Consider the following 22,058-nt stretch of genomic DNA (forward strand, 5'->3'; position numbering starts at 1 on the left):
TTCATTCATACCATCATAATTGGTCACAACATGAGTGGTAGTAATTTAAATCACGGGTCACCTGTCTGATGTCTCTATCAGATGCAGTTTCAATCTATGGCCTTTAAGCAACACAGTGTGATCCCTTTACCGCAGTGTGTCCTGTATAAATACAGACATACGGTACCTGAGTATTCCCTGCAGGTCCCCCATCAGGTACTGGTCCGGGCTAGTACCTGATGGGGAGACCCGCAGGGAATACTCAGGTACCGTACGTCTGTATTTATACAGGACACACCGCCGTAAAGGGAAAGTAAGGTTTAAGATGTGTGGGCTACATGCAAAAACAGCCAATATTTACCCTGCTCAGAAATAAGTGATCTATTTGCCCCCCTTGCTGCATCACAACATGGTTTGGTCCAGACACAAAAGTGTTGCTTTACTGGCACACACACACAGGAAATAGGCTCCATATTAGTGATCGAGAAAAACTCACATCAACCTTTGTCTATGTCGGCATGGACACCGTATTAGTGTACCCCATCCCCTCATATGGCTCGCCAGGCTTCGGGCACTGTGTCTTGCTGCTTGCAGCACAATATTATAATCCGACCCATAACCCCTAGAGTGGTGGGTTTCCCTGGGGCAGGAGAGACCTGCTAGGGTCGGTTTGTCCTGCCCCAGATACAATTACCACAGAAGGGGCAGCCCCGGCCTTCTGCAGCAACCCCTGCTGGCTTTGGCAGTGTGTAGCCGCTCTGGGAAGTGCGGAGCGGCTCAGACATTAATGTGTTCGGGCGCCCAAACTCCCAAGCATCCCAGAAATGTTCAAAGCGCTGCCTGGTAACTGCTGTGAATGGCGGTGGGGGCAGCGGCTATCCCGCGTTTAATTGCCAGGGTGGTGACTGGCCGGAAGTGAGCAACAAGTGAGGGAGCGATGGGGGTGGGGGGTTGTGCCCCTAGAGTTGGCATGCCTGGACATTTTCTGGGAGAGTCCACTCCTGCAGCACATACCACCGAAGTGGTTAATATGGAAGCTAAATTCTCACCATAGCAATGGACCTAGAGGCCCATACCATACCAAAAACGAGCATTGAGACCAATTGACAGACAAGCATTTATTACGTGAAATATCATTACATATTTACAGAGTCACACGGTACTGGTTATTAATCCACCCATTCTATACTCCTAACCACCCCCCCCCCCACCCTCCTCCTCCTCCTCCTCGCTGACCCCGGTGAGTCTCCTCCTTCACTGTGCCGGCAATCCGAATTTAACTCCGTTATATTCAGTTCTAAGGACCTGCGAAGCCTCCGCACATGGAACGGTTTCATATAATCCCCAAATTCCTGGTAATTCGGATTCCCAAACCAGATAGGAAACCATATCAGTCAGGACAAAACTGATTTGAAATGCAAAACCACCCTGCATCCCGTAGGTGGCGCTATGTTACTTATTTTAGAATCATGAGATAGATATATATACTATCACACACGCACTGTATATCTGCACAGAGGTTCTCATAAGCAGCAGTGGCACTAATATATACAGCTGGAGCCCCTGTCATTCAGGCTGGACGCTTGCAAGCCCCGTTCCGACGTCGCTCTCAGCCAGCTGGAGCTAAATAAGAGGGGCTCCATATGTATACTGACAAGAAGCGCACAGGACACACAGTATACCGACAGCTCATTCCTAGTTGCAGCAGGACAGAACAAAATCCAGGAACCAGATTCAATAGTAATGAGGACATTGAGCTAGCTGCTGTATATGATCTAATCCAGGCCTTAATAAATGTGGCACTGTGCCCAACACATGGCGAGCGCAGCGGTACACCGACACAGTGTCCATGTCAACACATCGAAATTTGAGACAAAAACCTTGCAAAGCTCATGTCGACTTTATGACTGTTGACCTCATTTTGTGTCAATCTTCAGAATGGGGAGAGCATTTCCCAAATCTACCATTAAGGACTATAAACTCCTCAATCTAAAGACCAACACTGCACACACTAATGAGAGCAGCGCTGAGACCAATCAGAAGTCAGCTTTTCTTATTACACTGCACTAGCAGAAGCCGATTGGTTGCTTGCACTTTAGCACATTTCCTGGTGGCTCAAGTTACATTCACCGGAGACCAGGTCACTGAGCTGATCGGCCTCTATTGACGGAGGCTTGACTGTCTTCTGTCATATTCACTGAAGGCCTGGTGATATAGATCCCAGTGACCACCTTATATCAGGAGGTCTTTCCGAAGCACATTATAAGACAAGCACGGGGAGCTGCTGCAGACACAACGTGAGTGCTAACTCCAGAAGGAGTACAGGGACGGGTCACTCAACAGGAGCAGGAATATCCGTGCGCTACTCGGGAATGTCAATCACTAAATCATCCTCTTCGTCTCCGTCCAAGGGACCCTCGTCCCCACTCCCCTCTCCTCCGTCACTGAACATCTGTTGGGGCACGGTGCTGAGGATGGTGGGCGGTGGGGTATGCTTGCTGGAGGAGGACAGCGGCGGCAGGCCTGAGGAGCGGGAGCCGAACGGCAGGACTCCACCACAGCTGGGGGAAGAGCTGAGGGCGATCTTGGGAGGTCATAGGAATTTAGGGACAGAGGAAACGGGAAAGGGAGAGGATCAGAAGGTGGAAGACAAAGAAACAAGAGAATATTCACCATTAAACGGCGTTATTACAATACGTCCGTGTAAGACCACACAGGAATACGCACATGTATAAATACATACACACACACACAATATCCTTCTCATACATACACTCACAGGTACCTTGGGTTTCTTGGGCTTAACCCCGCGGTTCTTTCGGTCTCTCTTGGGTCTCTCGAGTTTGGGGGGCGTGGAGTTGGGGATGGGAGCCAGATACTCCGAGGGGAACGGGGTGTAGGGGGGTGAGCTCATCTGATGAGGGGGAGAGGTGAAGGGGAGAAAACACAAATCATGAGATGGGATGGCAAAGATAGAACGGGGGGTGAAAACAAAAAGGGACAACCCTGATATATAAAGCGTTGGCAGAGGGTGGAGCCCCCAAAACCTTCCCAATAAGAACTTACGTTTTAAACTGCCTTAAGCTCGCAAATAATAAATGAACATAAACAGAATTATTGAATGATGGGCTTTAAACTAGGTACACAACAAAAAGGTGTTGTATCCCACGCCAACCAATCCGATGGAACATTCTCCTAGCAATGTTAAATACATGAAAGCAGGTCACCCATTGGCCTTTCATGTGCACCAGTGTTTGGGAAAAGCCTGAGAGGAGTGATGGGGGCATCTTATACTCACTGCACTGAGGTACGGCCCCCCGGACGTGTGTAAGGACAGGCCTGACGAGGAGGAGGGTGGCGGGGAGGCTGGTCCTGCAGATGGGCTTCTCCTGCTGTACAGTGACATGTGGTTAGCACACAGGATACACAAGCCATGCTGGCAGGATGGAATAAGACTGCACTCACCGCTTAGTAGTGGGGGTGCTGTGGTCGCGGCACCCCTCTGTGTCACTGTTCTCTGACGACGCCGTCATGTCAGAATCTAGATGTAAGGACAAGATTAAGTCCATATTCCACCTTCGCTGCCATGTAATTCCTAGCGTTCACCATCTTTGACAACACATGCAGTTCCTCTTCCTTGCCTGGGGTGCCGCTGTCTGCTGTGTATCTAGCACAGGTCTGGTTTGAATATCAGTGCTGATCTACAGACCACACTGAGCTAGAATCACCACAGCAGACAGCAACACCCCAGACCGGTAACATGAACTGCATGGGTTGTCAAAGATGGCGGGTGCTAGAATGCACACTAATTCCCACATGCCTCCTACTAGGTCTACAATACCCTACATGATATATACCCTTCTTCATTACCCCTGCCTGAACCCACCCTCTATCTCTTCCAGCTCAGAAGTCATTATATCCTACCTGACGAGTCATCAACGTTTTCATACTGCAGGATTCTGTCCAACAAGAAGCTGCCGGAGAGAGGAGACCAGTAGGTTACATCGGGTGGGCGAGTTAGTGCGATGGGTGACTGACGGTTAGCTCAGGGGGTGCAGGGCCCCAGTTACCTTTTATCTCTGGAAACTTTCAGAAGCTTTCTCTGCGCTCTCCTCAGTTCCTCCTGGAAACATTCCTGCTCCTAGAGATGGAAGATTTACAGGGTTAATGTAATCTCTATTCTTATACGTAAGGAGCACGACACAGATTACACCTTACATAATAGGCTTTCTGAGGACGTTGTATAGGTCGGCCCAGCTGTAGCCCCACAGCAGCATACCCAGAGGAGCTGCCACTTCGCACAGGTTACACCCCTCCTCATGCCACATATTGCTGAGGATTCACACTCACGTAGACGAGAAACTTCAGCTTCCGCTTAAGGTTCTTGTATTTTCTTTTATAGTCCACCTCGTCCACCTGGCCGTTCATCCTCACTGCTCGGGTTCTCTGCGTACACAGGATTTAAACGGAATATATTACTGGAGACAGCAGATGGATTTCCTTCCCCACCAGCCATTACTCCCTACAGAAGCTATACCAGAGACCATCTCCATTTGTCAGCAATGAACATGATGTGTCTACTAGTTGTTGCACCCTGCGGGGAAGCCCCAAACGTTGTATAGAACATAACCCGGACCCGAATAGACAGAACTTTCTGGAAGCACGTTCTAATGTTCTCAGTCACCTCTTTCTGTCCACACAATTTACAATGTGAGCTCTAACGCGCAGGCCCCTCTTGCTCTTACTTAGAATCAGAATCATCTACTCCGCACGCCAAGGGCCTGATTTTGGTTCTCTAGCAAAAGCAAATTCTGGGTGAGATTTAATAGGATGAGAGATTCAGAAAGTGAGAGATTTGGGAAGAAATCTCCAATTTTATTAAAGCAGCAATCATTTACACTGCAAAACCAGTTTGATTTTGCAGTGTACATGATTGCCGCTTTAAAAAAACTGGAGACTTCTTGAGGGGCAGATGGGGTGTGGTATAATACTCCGACAGTCGGGATTCCGACAGTCATTAGTCAGACTTCGGAATCCCGACTGCACATCGTAGAGTGCGCAATGAAGCCCCTTGCGGGCTCGGTGGTGGGCTGCGCTCGCCACCTATTTTATTCTCCCTCTATGGGGGTCGTGGAATCCCGACTGTCGGGGAGCCGTCCGGCACCCGGGCAGATGTAACATGTGCAGTGAGAGGTAGATTTGGATGAGTTTCTGTGCAGGGTAAATACTGGCTGCTTTATTCTTACACTGCAATAAAAATATCAGTTTGAATTACAAACCCCACCCAAATGTAACTCTTCTTTGCACATGTTACATCAGCCATAGGTGCCGATTCTGTGGGTGCGGAGTACCTGCACTGTGGGGGCATTTATGTACCTGGCACTGTGGGGGCATTTATGTATGTGTTGCCATAATTTGAATATTGGAGACAACTGTGCTCCATAATATAATATAAATTGGTATTATTTTGTGGCCACACCCCTTCCCCATGAAGCCACTCCTCTATATTTTTGGCTTGAGCAGCCACCAGCAAAAACATAAAAGCGGCACCTATGACATCAGCCCCATCTGCAGGTCACATGCGGGGAATAACTGGGAGTGGAGGAGGGGGGGCACACGCAGGGAACAACAATTGAGGGGGGCCACACATGCAGAATGACTGGAGGGGGGATTCCAAAAAAACTTAAAGGTGTCACATGCAGGGGATAACTGGGAATGGAGGCAGGTCACACGCAGGGGATAACTGGGAATGGAGGGGGACACACGCAGGGGATAACTGGGAATGGAGGGGGTCACTCGCAGGGACCCCTGGGAATGGAGGGGGTCACACTCAGGGGATAACTGGCAATGGAGGGGGTCACACACTGATAACACAAATGAGCACGTATAACAGCTAGATCGCATTTGCAGTGACATTAGATCCATCATGCTGTGAGTGGTCGTACGATTACATCGTTCAATCGTTACACAACCACGACCGGATCTGGTCGGCCGACGAAATCACATTATCCCGCAATGGCGGTCACAGGCTGGAGCTAAAATGCAGTTAGGGATTGGGGAGCCCGACTCCCAGCTCCCCCTCAGACATATATATCATATACTGTACTTACCCTCCGCCAGGACTGTGCACTCCGCTTCCTGTGCGATAACGTCACTTCCTACTGAGGCGGCCCCGCCCACCACAGATGTACCGCCGGATGAGAGGCGGCGGCCATGTTTCTGTAGTCCGGCAATAATGCGCTGTGAGGACCGATAAATACTGCTCCGCCAATGAGACGCTAGTGGGCGGGGCCTGGCCAATGAGAGCCAGGGGGCGGGGTATCTTATTCCCGGAGTACAGGTTTAAACATGGCGGGAGATGTAGAGCGGGAGATGCGGAGATTCACCCAGGATCTGTTCCAGAGAAGCCCCGACCTCAGGTGCGAGCGTCATAGCAACGTCATAGCGCCATTCCGGGTGTGCGGGTACAGGTGTGACGTTCCAGTGCCTGGCTGTCATGCTGTGTGATGTCACGGTGCCTGCCTGGCTGCTTCCTCTGTGTAGGGCTGTGTGTTGTCACGGGGGAAATTTACTAAGATGGGAGTTCTAGTTCACATGGGATGTTGCTATGGGCAACCAATCAGCTATTCTTATCATCTTCTAGAAGGTGCTAAATAACTAATCTGTTGCAACATCCCATCATAGTTCATACCCCCCTCCCCCCCACAGTGTCTGCTTCCTCTGTGTAAGGCTGTATGATGTCATGGTGCCTGCTTCCCATATGTGATGTCATGGCACCTGCTTCCTGGGTCTATGGCTGCGGTGCTGTGTGATGTCATGGCGCCTGCTGCCCCTCTATGGCTGTGTGATGTCATGGCGCCTGCTGCCCCTCTATGGCTGTGTGATGTCATGGCGCCTGCTGCCCGGCTCTCTGGCTGCGAGGCTGTGTGATGTCATGGCGCCTGCTTCCCGGGTCTATGGCTGCGGTGCTGTGTGATGTCATGGCGCCTGCTTCCCATATGTGATGTCATGACGCCTGCTTCCCGGGTCTATCGCTGCGGGGCTGTGTGATGTCATGGTGCCTGCTTCCCGGGTCTATCTCTGCGGGGCTGTGTGATGTCATGGTGCCTGCTTCCCGGGTCTATGGCTGCGGTGCTGTGTGGTGTCATGGCGCCTGCTTCCCTGGTCTATGGCTGCGGGCTGTGTGATGTCATGGCGCCTGCTTTCTGGTTCTATGGCTGTGGGGCTGTGTGATGTCATGGTGCCTGCTTCCCATCTATGGCTGTGGGGCTGTGTGATGTCATGGCGCCTGCTTCCCGGGTCTATGGCTGCGGTGCTGTGTGATGTCATGGCGCCTGCTTCCCATATGTGATGTCATGGTGCTTGCTTCCCAGGTCTATGGCTGCGGGGCTGTGTGATGTCATGGCGCCTGCTTCCCATATGTGATGTCATGGCGCCTGCTGCCCGGCTCTCTGGCTGCGAGGCTGTATGATGTCATGGTGCCTGCTTCCCATATGTGATGTCATGGCACCTGCTTCCTGGGTCTATGGCTGCGGTGCTGTGTGATGTCATGGCGCCTGCTGCCCCTCTATGGCTGTGTGATGTCATGGCGCCTGCTGCCCGGCTCTCTGGCTGCGAGGCTGTGTGATGTCATGGCGCCTGCTTCCCGGGTCTATGGCTGCGGTGCTGTGTGATGTCATAGCGCCTGCCGCCCCTCTATGGCTGTGGGGGTCTGTGTGATGTCATGGCGCCTGCTTCCCATATGTGATGTCATGACGCCTGCTTCCCGGGTCTATCGCTGCGGGGCTGTGTGATGTCATGGTACCTGCTTCCCGGGTCTATCTCTGCGGGGCTGTGTGATGTCATGGTGCCTGCTTCCCGGGTCTATGGCTGCGGTGCTGTGTGGTGTCATGGCGCCTGCTTCCCGGGTCTATGGCTGTGGGGCTGTGTGATGTCATGGTGCCTGCTTCCCATCTATGGCTGTGGGGCTGTGTGATGTCATGGCGCCTGCTTCCCGGGTCTATGGCTGCGGTGCTGTGTGATGTCATGGCGCCTGCTGCCCCTCTATGGCTGTGTGATGTCATGGCGCCTGCTGCCCGGCTCTCTGGCTGCGAGGCTGTGTGATGTCATGGCGCCTGCTTCCCGGGTCTATGGCTGCGGTGCTGTGTGATGTCATAGCGCCTGCCGCCCCTCTATGGCTGTGGGGGTCTGTGTGATGTCATGGCGCCTGCTTCCCATATGTGATGTCATGACGCCTGCTTCCCATATGTGATGTCATGGCGCTTGCTTCCCAGGTCTATGGCTGCGGGGCTGTGTGATGTCATGGCGCCTGGTTCCCATATGTGATGTCATGGCGCCTGCTTCCCGGGTCTATGGCTGCGGTGCTGTGTGATGTCACATTGCATTATACCAGGCGCCTGCTGCCCGGCTCTCTGGCTGCGAGGCTGTGTGATGTCATGGCGCCTGCTTCCCGGGTCTATGGCTGCGGTGCTGTGTGATGTCATAGCGCCTGCCGCCCCTCTATGGCTGTGGGGGTCTGTGTGATGTCATGGCGCCTGCTTCCCATATGTGATGTCATGACGCCTGCTTCCCGGGTCTATCTCTGCGGGGCTGTGTGATGTCATGGTGCCTGCTTCCCGGGTCTATGGCTGCGGTGCTGTGTGGTGTCATGGCGCCTGCTTCCCGGGTCTATGGCTGTGGGGCTGTGTGATGTCATGGTGCCTGCTTCCCATCTATGGCTGTGGGGCTGTGTGATGTCATGGCGCCTGCTTCCCGGGTCTATGGCTGCGGTGCTGTGTGATGTCATGGCGCCTGCTTCCCATATGTGATGTCATGGCGCTTGCTTCCCAGGTCTATGGCTGCGGGGCTGTGTGATGTCATGGCGCCTGCTTCCCATATGTGATGTCATGGCGCCTGCTTCCCGGGTCTATGGCTGCGGTGCTGTGTGATGTTACATTGCATTATACCAGGCATGTCCAAACTATGGCCCTCCAGCTGTTGTGAAACTACAAGTCTCATCATGCCTTTGTGACAGTTTTGCTATTAGGGAATGCTAAAACTATGGCAAGGCATGCTGGGATGTGTAGTTTCACAACAGCTGGAGGGCCACTGTTGGGACATGCCCTAGTGTTCCCGCTAGGCTGTTTTAGCGGGGCGCTGCGCCCTGCCCGGATTTTAAAGTGCAAAATGCGCCCTGCCCCTCTAGCAGCGCCCCACTAAATCAGCCTGCAGTCTGTCCCGCCGGAGTGCCCGGGCCGTCGCATCGCTGAAGGGGGCTTGCCCGGCCATGGCTACGTCCCGGCAGCTCAGTGACGTAGTCATGGCCGGGCAAGCCCCCTTCAGCGATGCGGCGGCCTGGGCACGCCTCCTTTGGTGATGCTGCGGCCCGGGCACGCCTCCTGTAGTGACGTCGGCGTGCCCGGTCTGCCCCTCCAGTGCCCTGCCTCATTTGGTTCCTAGAAGGAACACTAATGCCCGTTTTATACAATCATGTGGGGTTGTGTGACATCAGTGTTTACAGCGGTGTGAGGTCAGTGTTATAACTATGTGAGGTTGCGATGTGTTTTACCCACATAGGGCCTGATTCAGTCCTTTGCTAACTCGCCACCATGCTGATTGTCGGATAACTGCACATGCGCAAACTACCTGTATGGGCAGATCTAGCAAGGGCTAGCCTTCGCTGTCTGTACGCTAGGGATGGCCATCAGTGCAGTCGCCATCAATGGCGATTCTGCAACCAGCCATTGATAATTGTAAACTATCTGATGGATAACCATCGATAGTTTTAGGTATCAATGGTCATCCATTATCTTTGACTAAATGGCCCTTGGGACAATCAGAACTCGGGGGCTGGACTTCTGGGTGTATGGGGCGGAGCTATGCTCCGTGTCCCAGCAGCTTGAAGAAAACAACAACAAAAAAAAAGAAACATCGGTTCTCCTTTGCCATCGATGTAGGGAAACAATCTGGTTCTCCCACATCGATGGCAAAAGTATTCAACATTGGCCATGATTTAAAATGATCAATGGCCATCCTTACCGTACGCAGGGTGCTTGACACCCTGCGTCCATTCAGGGGCGGTAACGTATCATTTTCTGGGAGTGCCCCACAAAACGCAGGCGTTCCCCAGCCGTTGGGTGGGAGGACCGGTGATGTCATCAGCGACATACTTCTCTTCATGGCGACAGTGTGTGACACCATTGTGTGGGGCTGTGGTGTCGCAGTGTGTGATAACTATGTGTAAAGCATTGTGATGTCACTGTGAGTGGCCCCTGTGCGTAGGGTTGTGTGATGCAGGGTGACATCACTGGGTGTAGTGGTTACGGTCGCAGTATATGCACATGTGCATGTTGTCACATTCTGCAGCAAACTCCAGGGCTGTAAGACAGCAATGCTAACCTTGTGCCGCTGTGCTTCCCCATGTGATAGTGATGTCACTGTATGCTGTTTGCCATACATCATGTAGGAAGTTGTCATGTTGATCTGTCTGCTGTTCCCGTCTTGTCCCGCAGTGTCCTCTCCCATTCTATGGTGCGCTCCAAGTTCCTGGCTCACGCCAAACGCAACTCGCTGTCCCCGCAGGAGCGGCAGACGCTGAAGAAGATTGTAGAGCAGGAGCTGCTGAAGATGCAGGTAACTGGGGGATACAATTATATCACTATCGCTTTGGGGGGTATCAGAGGCAGAGTTGCAAATGCCTCAGTTAGTGGGTGTCCTATTGTGACCCGTACAAGCCACTATGCATGTGCTCAAAAAGATGAACATCAACTGGACATCGGCTTCACCATCGGACGTTAGATCGGACCAGCCCCATTGATTTCCCAGGAACTGCATACATCATCATGCCATCCTGATATGGTAACCATTGTGATGCAAACACAGCATTAACACATTGATCGCTTCCTCTGTGTCCCCCCTCTGATCATTAAGGTTTCCTTGTGTCCCCCTCTGAATCACGAAGGTGCGTTCCCATCTCTTGCATTGCATTGGTTATCTGGTCTGGACAGACCAGCGTAGGCGGAAGAGGGGAGGGAGAGGTGATAGTTGTCTGGGTGGATTTGCCGTCTGCCTTTGACAGGAGGAAAGTGAGTCCAATTCTGGTCTGACTCTTGGTATAGCCAGCCACCTGCAGAGCTCACTGGCCCATGAGACCCAGCCATACATCGCTCCGGGTGTTGGAGAAGACTACAGCTGCCCAGATAAACCCCCATTAGGGGTCTGAAGTGATGTAACCGGCAAAACCACTTCATGATCAGCCCTCTATGGAGGAGCTGCACCGCTCTCTGATCGCTCTCGTGTCCTGCCCCCCCTACTGCACATCCGCCTCTCTGTGTATGCAGCACCTGAGAGTGGAGATTTCGCAATTGTAGCTATGAGAAAGCAGCTCATTAACCCGTCAGACCCAGCGCTGGCCTCGTCTCATGATAAGCGGTAATGTCTGGGTATCCTACATGTAGAATCGGAGCAGGTACTGAGCATTACATTGCATGGAACACTTTCCTCTCGATAACTTGAAACCTCTCCCATCCCCTTCTTTCCCTGGTGTTACCCTTCCCCCGAGACTTGTGCCACACAAGTGGTTCTCTTAATGGTCCCGCCTGGTATATTGTGGGTTTTGTAACACACTTGGCACGTCCCCAGCCTCAGAAACCTGGTATTACGTACGTCATGTGACCAAGATTCCGGGCTGATTATTGCAGCCTGCAGGTGAAGTTACCTGAGCAGTCTGCAAATCTGGGCTCGCATAGCTTTGTCTGTGGTTAGCAGAACAATGGGTGTGGTGGTCACAACCATTTCTTTTTCTTTGGGGTGGGGGTCGTTTTCCATGTACTGATTCAGATAATGATTAGATTTCTAAGCCAGCTGCATCTTTATTCGATCGCAGACAGAAGAATCAGTCACCTGAGTAGTGATGTTGCACAGAATGGCCGCATGTCCTGGGACGCCATTGCCATTTTTTTTCTGCGTACGAATTGCAGTTGCAGCCAGAAACGCGTCACCAATAAGGACCGGACATTTGTCTTGCGTTCCTTCCTGTTAACCTTTCCGAAATGCTTCTGTACTGTAAGTCGCTGTGCTAGTACATACGCACTGTGAGTGACATCGCCAAGGCACCTTGCACGTGTGGTGTGTGACAGATGCACGCAGATTCTGACTGTACCTCTCGCAGCGCTCTAGATGTTTTGGGGGTCTCACCTACTGTATATGGATGACGCAGGTATACTAATGGTGACCATAAGAGCAGAGTCACTGACCGTAGTATATCCTAATGGTTGGATAAAGAGACACTCCACTGACCTTCGTCACTGTACCCTGCTGCATTATACATGGTGTAGACAGGGGGACGTATGCGGCAGGTTGTCCAGGAAGCAGGAAACTCTTGGGGTAGAGGTCAGCCAGCTCTGACCTCTCCTGATGGGCATGATGGGCAGTGTTTGGGGAAGGTCACTGCAATGTCTATATTGGTTTCTGGACTTGCAGGAAATTGGTGGAGTTCTTCCATCTCTGTACCGCGAGGTGTCTTCGTGTAGCGGTGTCAGGTTTGTGCTTACGCCCCAAGTTCCCAAATGACAGGAAGGAACTGACCCTTATAATCAGATTCGCACCAAGCCACAATGAAGCCGAGGAACCCCACACATCCATTCCCGGGTGGTAATGAGCAGCCGGGAACAGGGGTTTGGTAGGGCTGGTGTAGTGTGACGGGAGGGAGGGCTGGTGTAGTGGGAGGGAGGGAGGGCTGGTATAGTGTGACGGGAGGGAGGGAGGGCTGGTATAGTGTGACGGGAGGGAGGGAGGGAGGGCTGGTATAGTGTGACGGGAGGGAGGGAGGGCTGGTATAGTGTGACGGGAGGGAGGGAGGGCTGGTATAGTGTGACGGGAGGGAGGGAGGGCTGGTATAGTGTGACGGGAGGGCTGGTATAGTGTGACGGGAGGGCTGGTATAGTGTGACGGGAGGGAGGGCTGGTATAGTGTGACGGGAGGGAGGGCTGGTATAGTGTGACGGGAGGGAGGGAGGGCTGGTGTAGTGTGACGGGAGGGAGGGAGGGCTGGTGTAGTGTGACGGGAGGGCTGGTGTAGTGTGACGGGAGGGCTGGTGTAGTGTGACGGGAGGGCTGGTGTAGTGTGACGGGAGGGCTGGTGTAGTGTGACGGGAGGGCTGGTGTAGTGTGACGGGAGGGCTGGTGTAGTGTGACGGGAGGGAGGGAGGGCTGGTGTAGTGTGACGGGAGGGCTGGTGTAGTGTGACGGGAGGGAGGGAGGGCTGGTGTGGTGTGACGGGAGGGAGGGCTGGTGTAGTGTGACGGGAGGGAGGGAGGGCTGGTGTAGTGTGACGGGAGGGAGGGAGGGCTGGTGTAGTGTGACGGGAGGGAGGGAGGGCTGGTGTAGTGTGACGGGAGGGCTGGTGTAGTGTGACGGGAGGGCTGGTGTAGTGTGACGGGAGGGAGGGCTGGTGTAGTGTGACGGGAGGGAGGGCTGGTGTAGTGTGACGGGAGGGCTGGTGTAGTGTGACGGGAGGGAGGGCTGGTGTAGTGTGACGGGAGGGAGGGCTGGTGTAGTGTGACGGGAGGGAGGGAGGGCTGGTGTAGTGTGACGGGAGGGAGGGAGGGCTGGTGTAGTGTGACGGGAGGGAGGGAGGGCTGGTGTAGTGTGACGGGAGGGAGGGCTGGTGTAGTGTGACGGGAGGGAGGGAGGGCTGGTGTAGTGTGACGGGAGGGAGGGAGGGCTGGTGTAGTGTGACGGGAGGGAGGGAGGGCTGGTGTAGTGTGACGGGAGGGAGGGAGGGCTGGTGTAGTGTGACGGGAGGGAGGGAGGGCTGGTGTAGTGTGGAGGGAGGGAGGGCTGGTGTAGTGTGACGGGAGGGAGGGCTGGTGTAGTGTGACGGGAGGGAGGGCTGGTGTAGTGTGACGGGAGGGAGGGAGGGCTGGTGTAGTGTGACGGGAGGGAGGGAGGGCTGGTGTAGTGTGACGGGAGGGAGGGAGGGCTGGTGTAGTGTGACGGGAGGGAGGGAGGGCTGGTGTAGTGTGACGGGAGGGCTGGTGTAGTGTGACGGGAGGGCTGGTGTAGTGTGACGGGAGGGCTGGTGTAGTGTGACGGGAGGGAGGGAGGGCTGGTGTAGTGTGACGGGAGGGAGGGAGGGCTGGTGTAGTGTGACGGGAGGGAGGGAGGGCTGGTGTAGTGTGACGGGAGGGAGGGAGGGCTGGTGTAGTGTGACGGGAGGGAGGGAGGGCTGGTGTAGTGTGACGGGAGGGAGGGAGGGCTGGTGTAGTGTGACGGGAGGGAGGGAGGGCTGGTGTAGTGTGACGGGAGGGAGGGAGGGCTGGTGTAGTGTGACGGGAGGGAGGGAGGGCTGGTGTAGTGTGACGGGAGGGAGGGAGGGCTGGTGTAGTGTGACGGGAGGGAGGGAGGGCTGGTGTAGTGTGACGGGAGGGAGGGAGGGCTGGTGTAGTGTGACGGGAGGGAGGGAGGGCTGGTGTAGTGTGACGGGAGGGAGGGAGGGCTGGTGTAGTGTGACGGGAGGGCTGGTGTAGTGTGACGGGAGGGCTGGTGTAGTGCGACGAGAGGGAGGGCTGGTGTAGTGCGATGGGAGGGAGGGCTGGTGTAGCATGGTGTGGGAGGGCTGGTGTAGTGCGACGGGAGGGAGGGCTGGTGTAGCATGGTGTGTTACCATGCTACACTGTGTTACCTGTAGGAGCTCATATTATAGTAAGCGTGTTCCCTGTGTGAGATGTGCACGTGTGTTACCTGTGGGAGCTGGTGTTGTAGTAAGCGTGTGGTATGTGCAGGTGTGTTGCCTGTGGGAGCTGGTGTTGTAGTAAGCGTGTGGTATGTGCAGGTGTGTTGCCTGTGGGAGCTGGTGTTGTAGTAAGCGTGTGGTATGTGCAGGTGTGTTGCCTGTGGGAGCTGGTGTTGTAGTAAGCGTGTGGTATGTGCAGGTGTGTTGCCTGTGGGAGCTGGTGTTGTAGTAAGCGTGTGGTATGTGCAGGTGTGTGGGAGCTGGTGTTGTAGTAAGCGTGTGGTATGTGCAGGTGTGTTGCCTGTGGGAGCTGGTGTTGTAGTAAGCGTGTGGTATGTGCAGGTGTGTTGCCTGTGGCAGCTGGTGTTGTAGTAAGCGTGTGGTATGTGCAGGTGTGTTGCCTGTGGGAGCTGGTGTTGTAGTAAGCGTGTGGTATGTGCAGGTGTGTGGTGTGTGCAGGTGTGTTGCGTGTGGTGTGTGCAGGTGTGTTGCGTGTGGTGTGTGCAGGTGTGTTACTTTTCTGTGCTGGCCGCAGCCTCCTGTTTTCCGGTCTCCGGCTACAGATAACGGCGGTAATGACCGGTACCGGCCTCAGATTACTGTTATTATCCTGGAAGCCAGCACAAGCTAGTAATTAGCTGTTCTGTAACAGGTAACCTGCCCGCTGCCCAGTGCCCACACCAGGTTGTGTTTTATTTAGTGTTCATGGTAGGATTATATTAGAGCAGGTGCTGACCCCCGGGCAGGGAACACTTTATATTCCAAATTTACATTCGAAACAAAAATATCATATATAAAAAAAATAGCACTATGCGTCAGGATTATGCACATTGCCACACGCCATGATGCCCATTACACATTATGCCGCTGACAGTGTACAGCAACCCCTGTAGCTCTACTGAAATATACCAAAATACCTGCACACCCCACTAAACTAATGAACGTGTAGTCCTACAGCAGCTGGCCTGGATAGACTTACTGTAGCCATGACCTCTTTTATGTCATGTATGCTCACCTCTGCTATATACAGCCTGTGCTATAATCTGCCGTATTCAGTGTGTGATCCTCTGTACCTTTATCAGAGGACCTGTGGGGACACCAGGGGACTTCTGGGGTAATTAATGGATCCCTCTCTTCTATGACTGACTTACATCTGTAGTGTAGAGCCCCTTTCTCTGCTGCTTCATACATCCAGGTGGTATAATCCCATCCTACAATGTTATTTTTGGGTGCTAATCTTATACCAGATTGCACTGCACGGAGTAGTGGTTGCTGACTGTGCACACTCTCTTACTGTGCCAGCTGACTGTGGGCACTCACTCACTCTCTTACTGTGCCAGCTGACTGTGGGCACTCGCTATTACTGTGTCAGGCTGACTGCGGGCACTCACTCGCTCTCAGTGTGCCAGGCTGACTGCGCTCATTTTTATCCCATTCACACTGAGAAGCAAATTACTGTGTTAAATCTTTTCACCCCAGGAATTTGCTGAATAACCCGGGTTTTTCTTTGATGTGAAAGGGTCAACCCAGCTTTTTACCAGGGTTGTTGACCCAGAATTCAAGATCCGGGTTATTCAGCAAATTCCTGGGTTGAAAAGCTTTAACCCGGCAATTTCCTGCTCTGTGTGAAAGGGGGTCAGACTGCACCTGGCATAATGACCCGGCACTCAAAAATGATGGGTTGCTGGTGTGAAAGGGGTTTTACTGTGCCGGCTGTCTGTGCACTCTCCCTCTTACTGTGCTGGCTGTCTGGGCTCACTCTCTCTTACTTATTGTTCCGGCTGTCGATGCTCAGTCTCTCTTACTTACTGTGCCGGCTGTCTGGTCTCTCTCTCTCTCTCGCTCTCTTTCTTTCTTTCTCTTTCTCGCTGTGCCGGCTGTCGATGCTCAGTCTCTTTTACTTATTGTTCCAGCTGTCAATGATCACTCTCTTACTTACTGTGCCGGCTGTCTGGTCGGTCTCTCTTTCTCTCTCTCTTTCTCTTTCTCGCTGTGCCGGCTGTCGATGCTCAGTCTCTTTTACTTATTGTTCCGGCTGTTGATGATCACTCACTTACTGTGCCGGCTGTCTGGTCGGTCTCTCTTTCTCTCTCTCTTTCTCTTTCTCGCTGTGCCGGCTGTCGATGCTCAGTCTCTTTTACTTATTGTTCCAGCTGTCGATGCTCAGTCTCTCTTACTTACTGCGCCGGCTGTCTTCTCTCTCGGCTGACTCTGTGCTCTCCCTCTTACGGTGTTGTATTATACAGGAGGAAGATGCCAGCGATGATGAGCCCCTGATCACTAAAGTGACTAAGAGGAAGCGTCCTGACAGTGGTGATGATGTGCCAGCGAACAAGCAGCCACCTGGGAAGAAAAAGAAAGCACTCGGTGGTGAGCAGCACTGATTGTCTTATAAGGCGGATGGGAAGTCTGCCCACCATTACAGCCTAGCCTGTAGGTGCGGCGTGTGGTATGGATAGGCAATAAGTCAGACGCCATCGGCCCCTTAGACACAACCCGCATGGCTTGGAAGCCTCATGTCCAGTGGCGATGAGTTGGCTAAGGCCATGCTGGTATTTTTGGTAATATTGCCTTAAAATATCCGATTACTGAGCTCATGGCTTCAACTACTGGACATGTTGGTAAATGCCTTCAGAAAATGGCCTTGATTGTCAGGTCTCCCCTCAGGACTAGCTGGCTCCAGTGACGTCCTCAGAGTCGGACCAGACGTGGCGGAGCGTCAGAGTGCTGGGTGGGATGGCCTGGTGACTCAGTGATGCTTTCTCTTCCAGGCAGCCAGTCAGAAGAGGAGGATTCTGGGATCGAACAGAGGGATGCCAAGAGACTGTCCGGAAGTTCTCCAGAAGCTCCTGTATCCAAGACAGACAAAACAGCAGCTGCCAGCAAGAAAGGAAAGCCAGCACAGAAGAAAGAGAGCGCACCCCGGAAGGGCAGAGAGGCAGGCGGTGACAGAACAGGGACACCGCGGGCGCGTGTTAGACGACCGCAGAAAGGGGATGATACGGACAGTGATATTGAAGAGTCAGATAGTGATGCCGAGGGTTCTGCAAATAAAAAGCCTGCCTCTCGCAAGGGCGTGGCAATAAAAGGGGCAGATGGCAAGCTGAAGCCTGCAGTAGAATCCAGTGAGAGTGAGGAGGACGAGACCGTCACTCAGAAGACAGCACAAAAGGCAGAATCCGACAGCGATGCAGAATTGGCTGACACCAGGCAAAAGGATATACAAAAGAAGAGAAAGTCGAGGGTCAGTAACAGCCAGGGTCCTTCTAGGCAGAAGACAGCAGCCAAGCCGAAAGCAAAGCAACGTGCCACTGAGACTACAAAGAGATCTCAGAAGAGAGAGACAGATAGTGACAGTGAATCAAGCAACGACAGTGATGAGGATGAGCCGGAAATCAAGAAAAAGGTAGGGACAGTCAAGAGAGTACTCAAAAAGCAAAAAGAGACAGACTCCGAAAGTGAGCCAGAAGTCAAAGCAGAGGCCAAGTCAGACGGTGACGAAGAGGACAGTTGCGAGGAGGAAGGTCCAGCAGTAAAGACCAAACCCAAGAAAGATGATGACGAAGAGGAGGAGAATCCTACAACAAAGAATGAGAGCGACAATGATGAGGAAGAGGGGAATTCAGAAAAGAAAGACAGCGGCAGTGATGAGGAAGATGGGAATTCGGGAAAGAAAGATAGTGACAGTGATGAGGAAGATGGGAATTCGGGAAAGAAAGATAGTGACAGTGAAGAAGAACCTAGCTCAGTGCCAAAGAATGTAGATAAAAGTGAGAGTGATGAAGACAGTGGGTCAAATAAAGACAGCGATGGTGAGGAAGAGGAAAAAATGGCCAAGGGGAAGAGATCGGCAAAGCAAACCAGCAAACCCAACGGAGTAAAGAATGCCAAGAAAACACCAGGCGAGCGTAAAGGGACAGCGGGCAAATCCGGAAAGCACAAGAAAGCCACTCAGGACAGTGATTCCAAGGACAGCGAGGAGGAAGACGGAACAGATAAGAAAGCACGAGGAAAAGATGGAGGAGATAGTGACTCGTCTGAGGACTTGGAATCCAGCAAACAGGAGAAGAGCGAGAAGAAGCAGGGCAAGGTAAGCTGTGGGAGATATCGGAAGACCTGCTCTATCCAAAAGCACCGTAATGAAAGTCTTTCTCTACTGTTCTTAGGTCACCTCCAAGGAAGACAACCCCAGCATCGTACGGCTGAAGAGATACATCCTGACCTGCGGTGCTCGCAGGAACTACAAGAAGCTGTTTCAGGATTGCCGCTCGGTCAAATCTATGGTGCAGGTCCTGAAGAATGAGCTGGAGGAGTTGGGGGTAAAAGGTGAGAGATTGATGTCTGTGTGCTCATTGGTCAGAATAGGGGCTGATTCGGAGGCAAACAGGGGTGCAATGGTGTATTCTTGTGCGTCATGATTTCCTTGCTCTAGCTGCCTAGATCGCACTTTAGCGTAAGGTAGTAAATCTGACTGCAGTTGGCTGCCGCTTGGCACTTAGAGATGTGCGCTATACGTTTATAGGGTGGGTGTGGAGGCTCTTTATCTAACCGGATAAGAGGACTGAGAAAGTGCCGATCTCTATCATAGGGAACCCAAGCCTGGAGAAATGCCGCGTTGTGCGACTGAAGAGGGAGGAGGCGGCAGAACTGGCGGAGTTAGACACCAGCAATATCCTACCGACAGCCGGTGAGTCCGTCCAGGAGGTGGCGCTCTTACCTTCACTAGATTAATTATATTGGTAATGGAAGGAGGAGCTACTGCATGACACGGATGATTGGTCGACATTAACAGAAGGTCAGCATGGAGATGGTCGAGGGAGGTTTTTTTTTTGTGTTTTTTTACGATTTCTGACCAAACATTTTTGGGACGTTTTCATACTTTATCGTGGGCTTCGATTGCGAACCGTAAACGGCCAAAGCATGGCGAGCAAAGCACTAGACAAAGTGGGACTCGGCGTGCTCAGGTGTCAACATTGATGCCAAAAAACATTTTTTTTTTTTTTTATTGAGCGTTATCTTGTGTTGACAGTCTGTCAGTGTCGACCATTATTCTTTAGGTTTGCATAGAACCCTAAATAATATTAGGGCAGTGTCTGCGTGACCCTATTACCCTAAACCAGCATGTATCCACTTACCAATATTGGGACTCGGGCCTATCCACTAAGCAGTGGCTTGTCGTTTTTCAAACCGTTAGGGCGTGTGGATCAACACTTGCAGAGCGATACAGTAGCAGTTGATAAGCTCCTAAATTCCATATTCCAGGCTGTCTATGAAACATGACAGGAGCTGGTTGGTGCTAGTAGTAAGCCATGGCAACCAGACCGTTGCTAGGGTGCACTACACAGTGGCAGGTGCTGGTTTCTCCAGGACAGCAGATGTGATACTGCCGGCCCTCGTGTCCACTCTAGCTGAGACCAGTAATGGTCACCATTATTGTGTAGCTCAAACTAGACCAGGACCAGACCATTCCTGATTGGCTCCCTCAGTCTATTGGAAACGGTCACCTAAATACAAGGCTGGGGGACATATGTAATAATATCCGAATTTGCCGGAGGTGCAGACGTGTTTTTTTAAAGCTGCAATAGTTTGCAAGGCAAACTCACACCTTCTAAATGATTGATAAAAGAAAAATAAAGTCTGCCAGCAAATTCTGGCCCTATTCAGTTTCACCATTCTACTCCGGTCTTGGTCCTCCGGGTCCGGTGCTGAACCTGTTTTGGCATAGAACCCCCTGTAGAATCGATTTTTACGTTTTATTACATAAAACAGAAAGTTTGGAGTTGGGTGTTCTGCTGTAAGAACTCTATAGGACCAGGATTGCAGAATGTCATTAACGTGAGAGACGCAGTACATCCGGGGGACCTGTTATCTCCGTACCGAGCCTCCGTGCTGTCGCTGGGTCCTCACAGATCAGCGCTAGGCGTCCTCCCTGTGTGTAGCTGACGGGTGCGTGTTATATTGGGTGTATTGGTATATAGCTGCATCCTCTGTCAGCTGTTGGATGCTGGGAGTTGTACTGCAGCTACTGCCTTGTAGATGAATGACACCGTGGAGACCTAATTAGAGGAAAATGTTACCTTTTTTTCTCCTCTGCAGGACGACCCCGGCGCCGCAGTACCTGGAACCCGTATAAGACCTCCCCGTCCCGCGATGCTTCCCCCTCTGCCTACCGCAAAGATGTGGCATCGGATTCTGAGGGCGAGGAAGGTCCACCCCGTAAGAAGAAGCCAATGGACTGGTCCTGTCTGAAGGGAATCATCAGTGATGATGGTGACAGCGAATGACGAGTTAACGTCCCGGTCTCCACCATAGTGCTGGGAGGGGGGAATGGACTATGAAGATGAGGTCACTGCACCTACAGATGTCATTATCCTGCTGCCTTTCCACCAATCATCTCGCGCTCTCTTGTGACCTAATAAGCGCGGTTCTTTTAATGAAACTGTGGCCGTGTACAGGATATCGTGTATATACCCATGCATTCCATTTAACCAATGATCATAGAGGAACCTGCACCTCTGCCTAAGTGATGTCACTGCCCACCTAATAACACCGTAATGTCACCAGTGGCCATCAGTTCCCACCCTTTTTCTTTATCTATGCTTGTGTCAAGCCCACGTAGGCAGAAATTCCATGGACCCTATTTGTCTATACAGTGGAGCTGTCCCCCACAAACTTCCCTCACCACCCCCACAACGTGTGGTGCCAGCGGGCGCTCTACACTATTCCGAAACGGCACGTGGCGTTTGTGTTTAAATGTAATTACCCCCACACAGAAATGTGCCAAGGTTCTAAGTATAACTGTATGAGACGTTAAGCCCACGTTAGTGGCATCTTCCCCCCCCCCCCCCCTGTACCCCTCACTCCTATATGTTCTCTCCTTCGCTTTTCTGAATGTCCAACTTCTATTCCCGTTTGTCCGTCCACTTTGAATTCACTTTCTCTGTATGAAGTCCGTTTTATCCACTGCTTTTAAACGTCTGTGTAAATAAATGTTGCAGAGTGATATTTGTTAAATTAAATTTTTTATTTAGAAATATACATGTGTGTTGCACTCACATTTGAAAAATAAGTATCCTAGGCGCGGTGTGTGGCTAGCACTCTCTCTATATATTATTTGTTTTACGTAAATATTTTGCCATTTGTAACGTTTTGTTTTTCACATTTAAAAATAAAGAACAGAATTCGTAGTTGTGAAAACGGCCGTCGGCGCCTGTTCTGGGTGGACGGGGCCTTGAATTCTGATGGTTTCTCATCACACCAAATTAAAAGTAATAAACTATTTTCTAGCGTTCCCTGTGCTGTTTTATTGATGCTGTCCTGTTACCAGGGAGGAGGGTGGTATATACTTCCAGTCTGCGCAAGTAGGG

General features: G+C 52.1%; 2 protein-coding genes across 4 annotated transcripts; one reads left to right on the forward strand and one right to left on the reverse strand.

Moving 5' to 3' along the window:
- Nucleotides 1–1,165: 1,165 nt before the first annotated feature.
- INO80E (INO80 complex subunit E) lies at nucleotides 1,166–6,229 on the reverse strand. 3 transcript variants are annotated; one of them, XM_083152398.1, is made up of 8 exons: nucleotides 6,090–6,229; nucleotides 4,330–4,425; nucleotides 4,050–4,120; nucleotides 3,904–3,953; nucleotides 3,445–3,520; nucleotides 3,278–3,368; nucleotides 2,765–2,893; nucleotides 1,166–2,563 (listed from the first exon to the last, which is right to left on the reverse strand). In XM_083152398.1, exons 2-8 carry the CDS (start codon nucleotides 4,405–4,407, stop codon nucleotides 2,342–2,344), a joined length of 717 nt encoding a protein of 238 aa, XP_083008524.1. In that variant the 5' UTR covers nucleotides 4,408–4,425; nucleotides 6,090–6,229; the 3' UTR covers nucleotides 1,166–2,341. The 3 variants fall into 3 exon arrangements, with proteins under 3 accessions (XP_083008524.1, XP_083008525.1, XP_083008523.1); XM_083152399.1 differs by having other exon boundaries at nucleotides 3,278–3,371; nucleotides 6,090–6,136; XM_083152397.1 differs by lacking the exon at nucleotides 6,090–6,229 and adding an exon at nucleotides 5,888–5,911 and having other exon boundaries at nucleotides 3,278–3,371.
- Nucleotides 6,193–21,983, forward strand: HIRIP3 (HIRA interacting protein 3). Its single transcript, XM_083152388.1, has 7 exons — nucleotides 6,193–6,398; nucleotides 10,470–10,590; nucleotides 16,938–17,061; nucleotides 17,463–18,781; nucleotides 18,858–19,017; nucleotides 19,280–19,378; nucleotides 20,788–21,983. The coding sequence occupies exons 1-7, from the start codon at nucleotides 6,328–6,330 to the stop codon at nucleotides 20,973–20,975; spliced, it is 2,082 nt and encodes a 693-aa protein (XP_083008514.1). The 5' UTR covers nucleotides 6,193–6,327; the 3' UTR covers nucleotides 20,976–21,983.
- Nucleotides 21,984–22,058: the final 75 nt, after the last annotated feature.

The sequence above is a fragment of the Crinia signifera genome, chromosome 7 (genome assembly GCF_055691185.1).
Source record: "Crinia signifera chromosome 7, ASM5569118v1, whole genome shotgun sequence".
Lineage (NCBI taxonomy): Eukaryota > Metazoa > Chordata > Amphibia > Anura > Myobatrachidae > Crinia > Crinia signifera.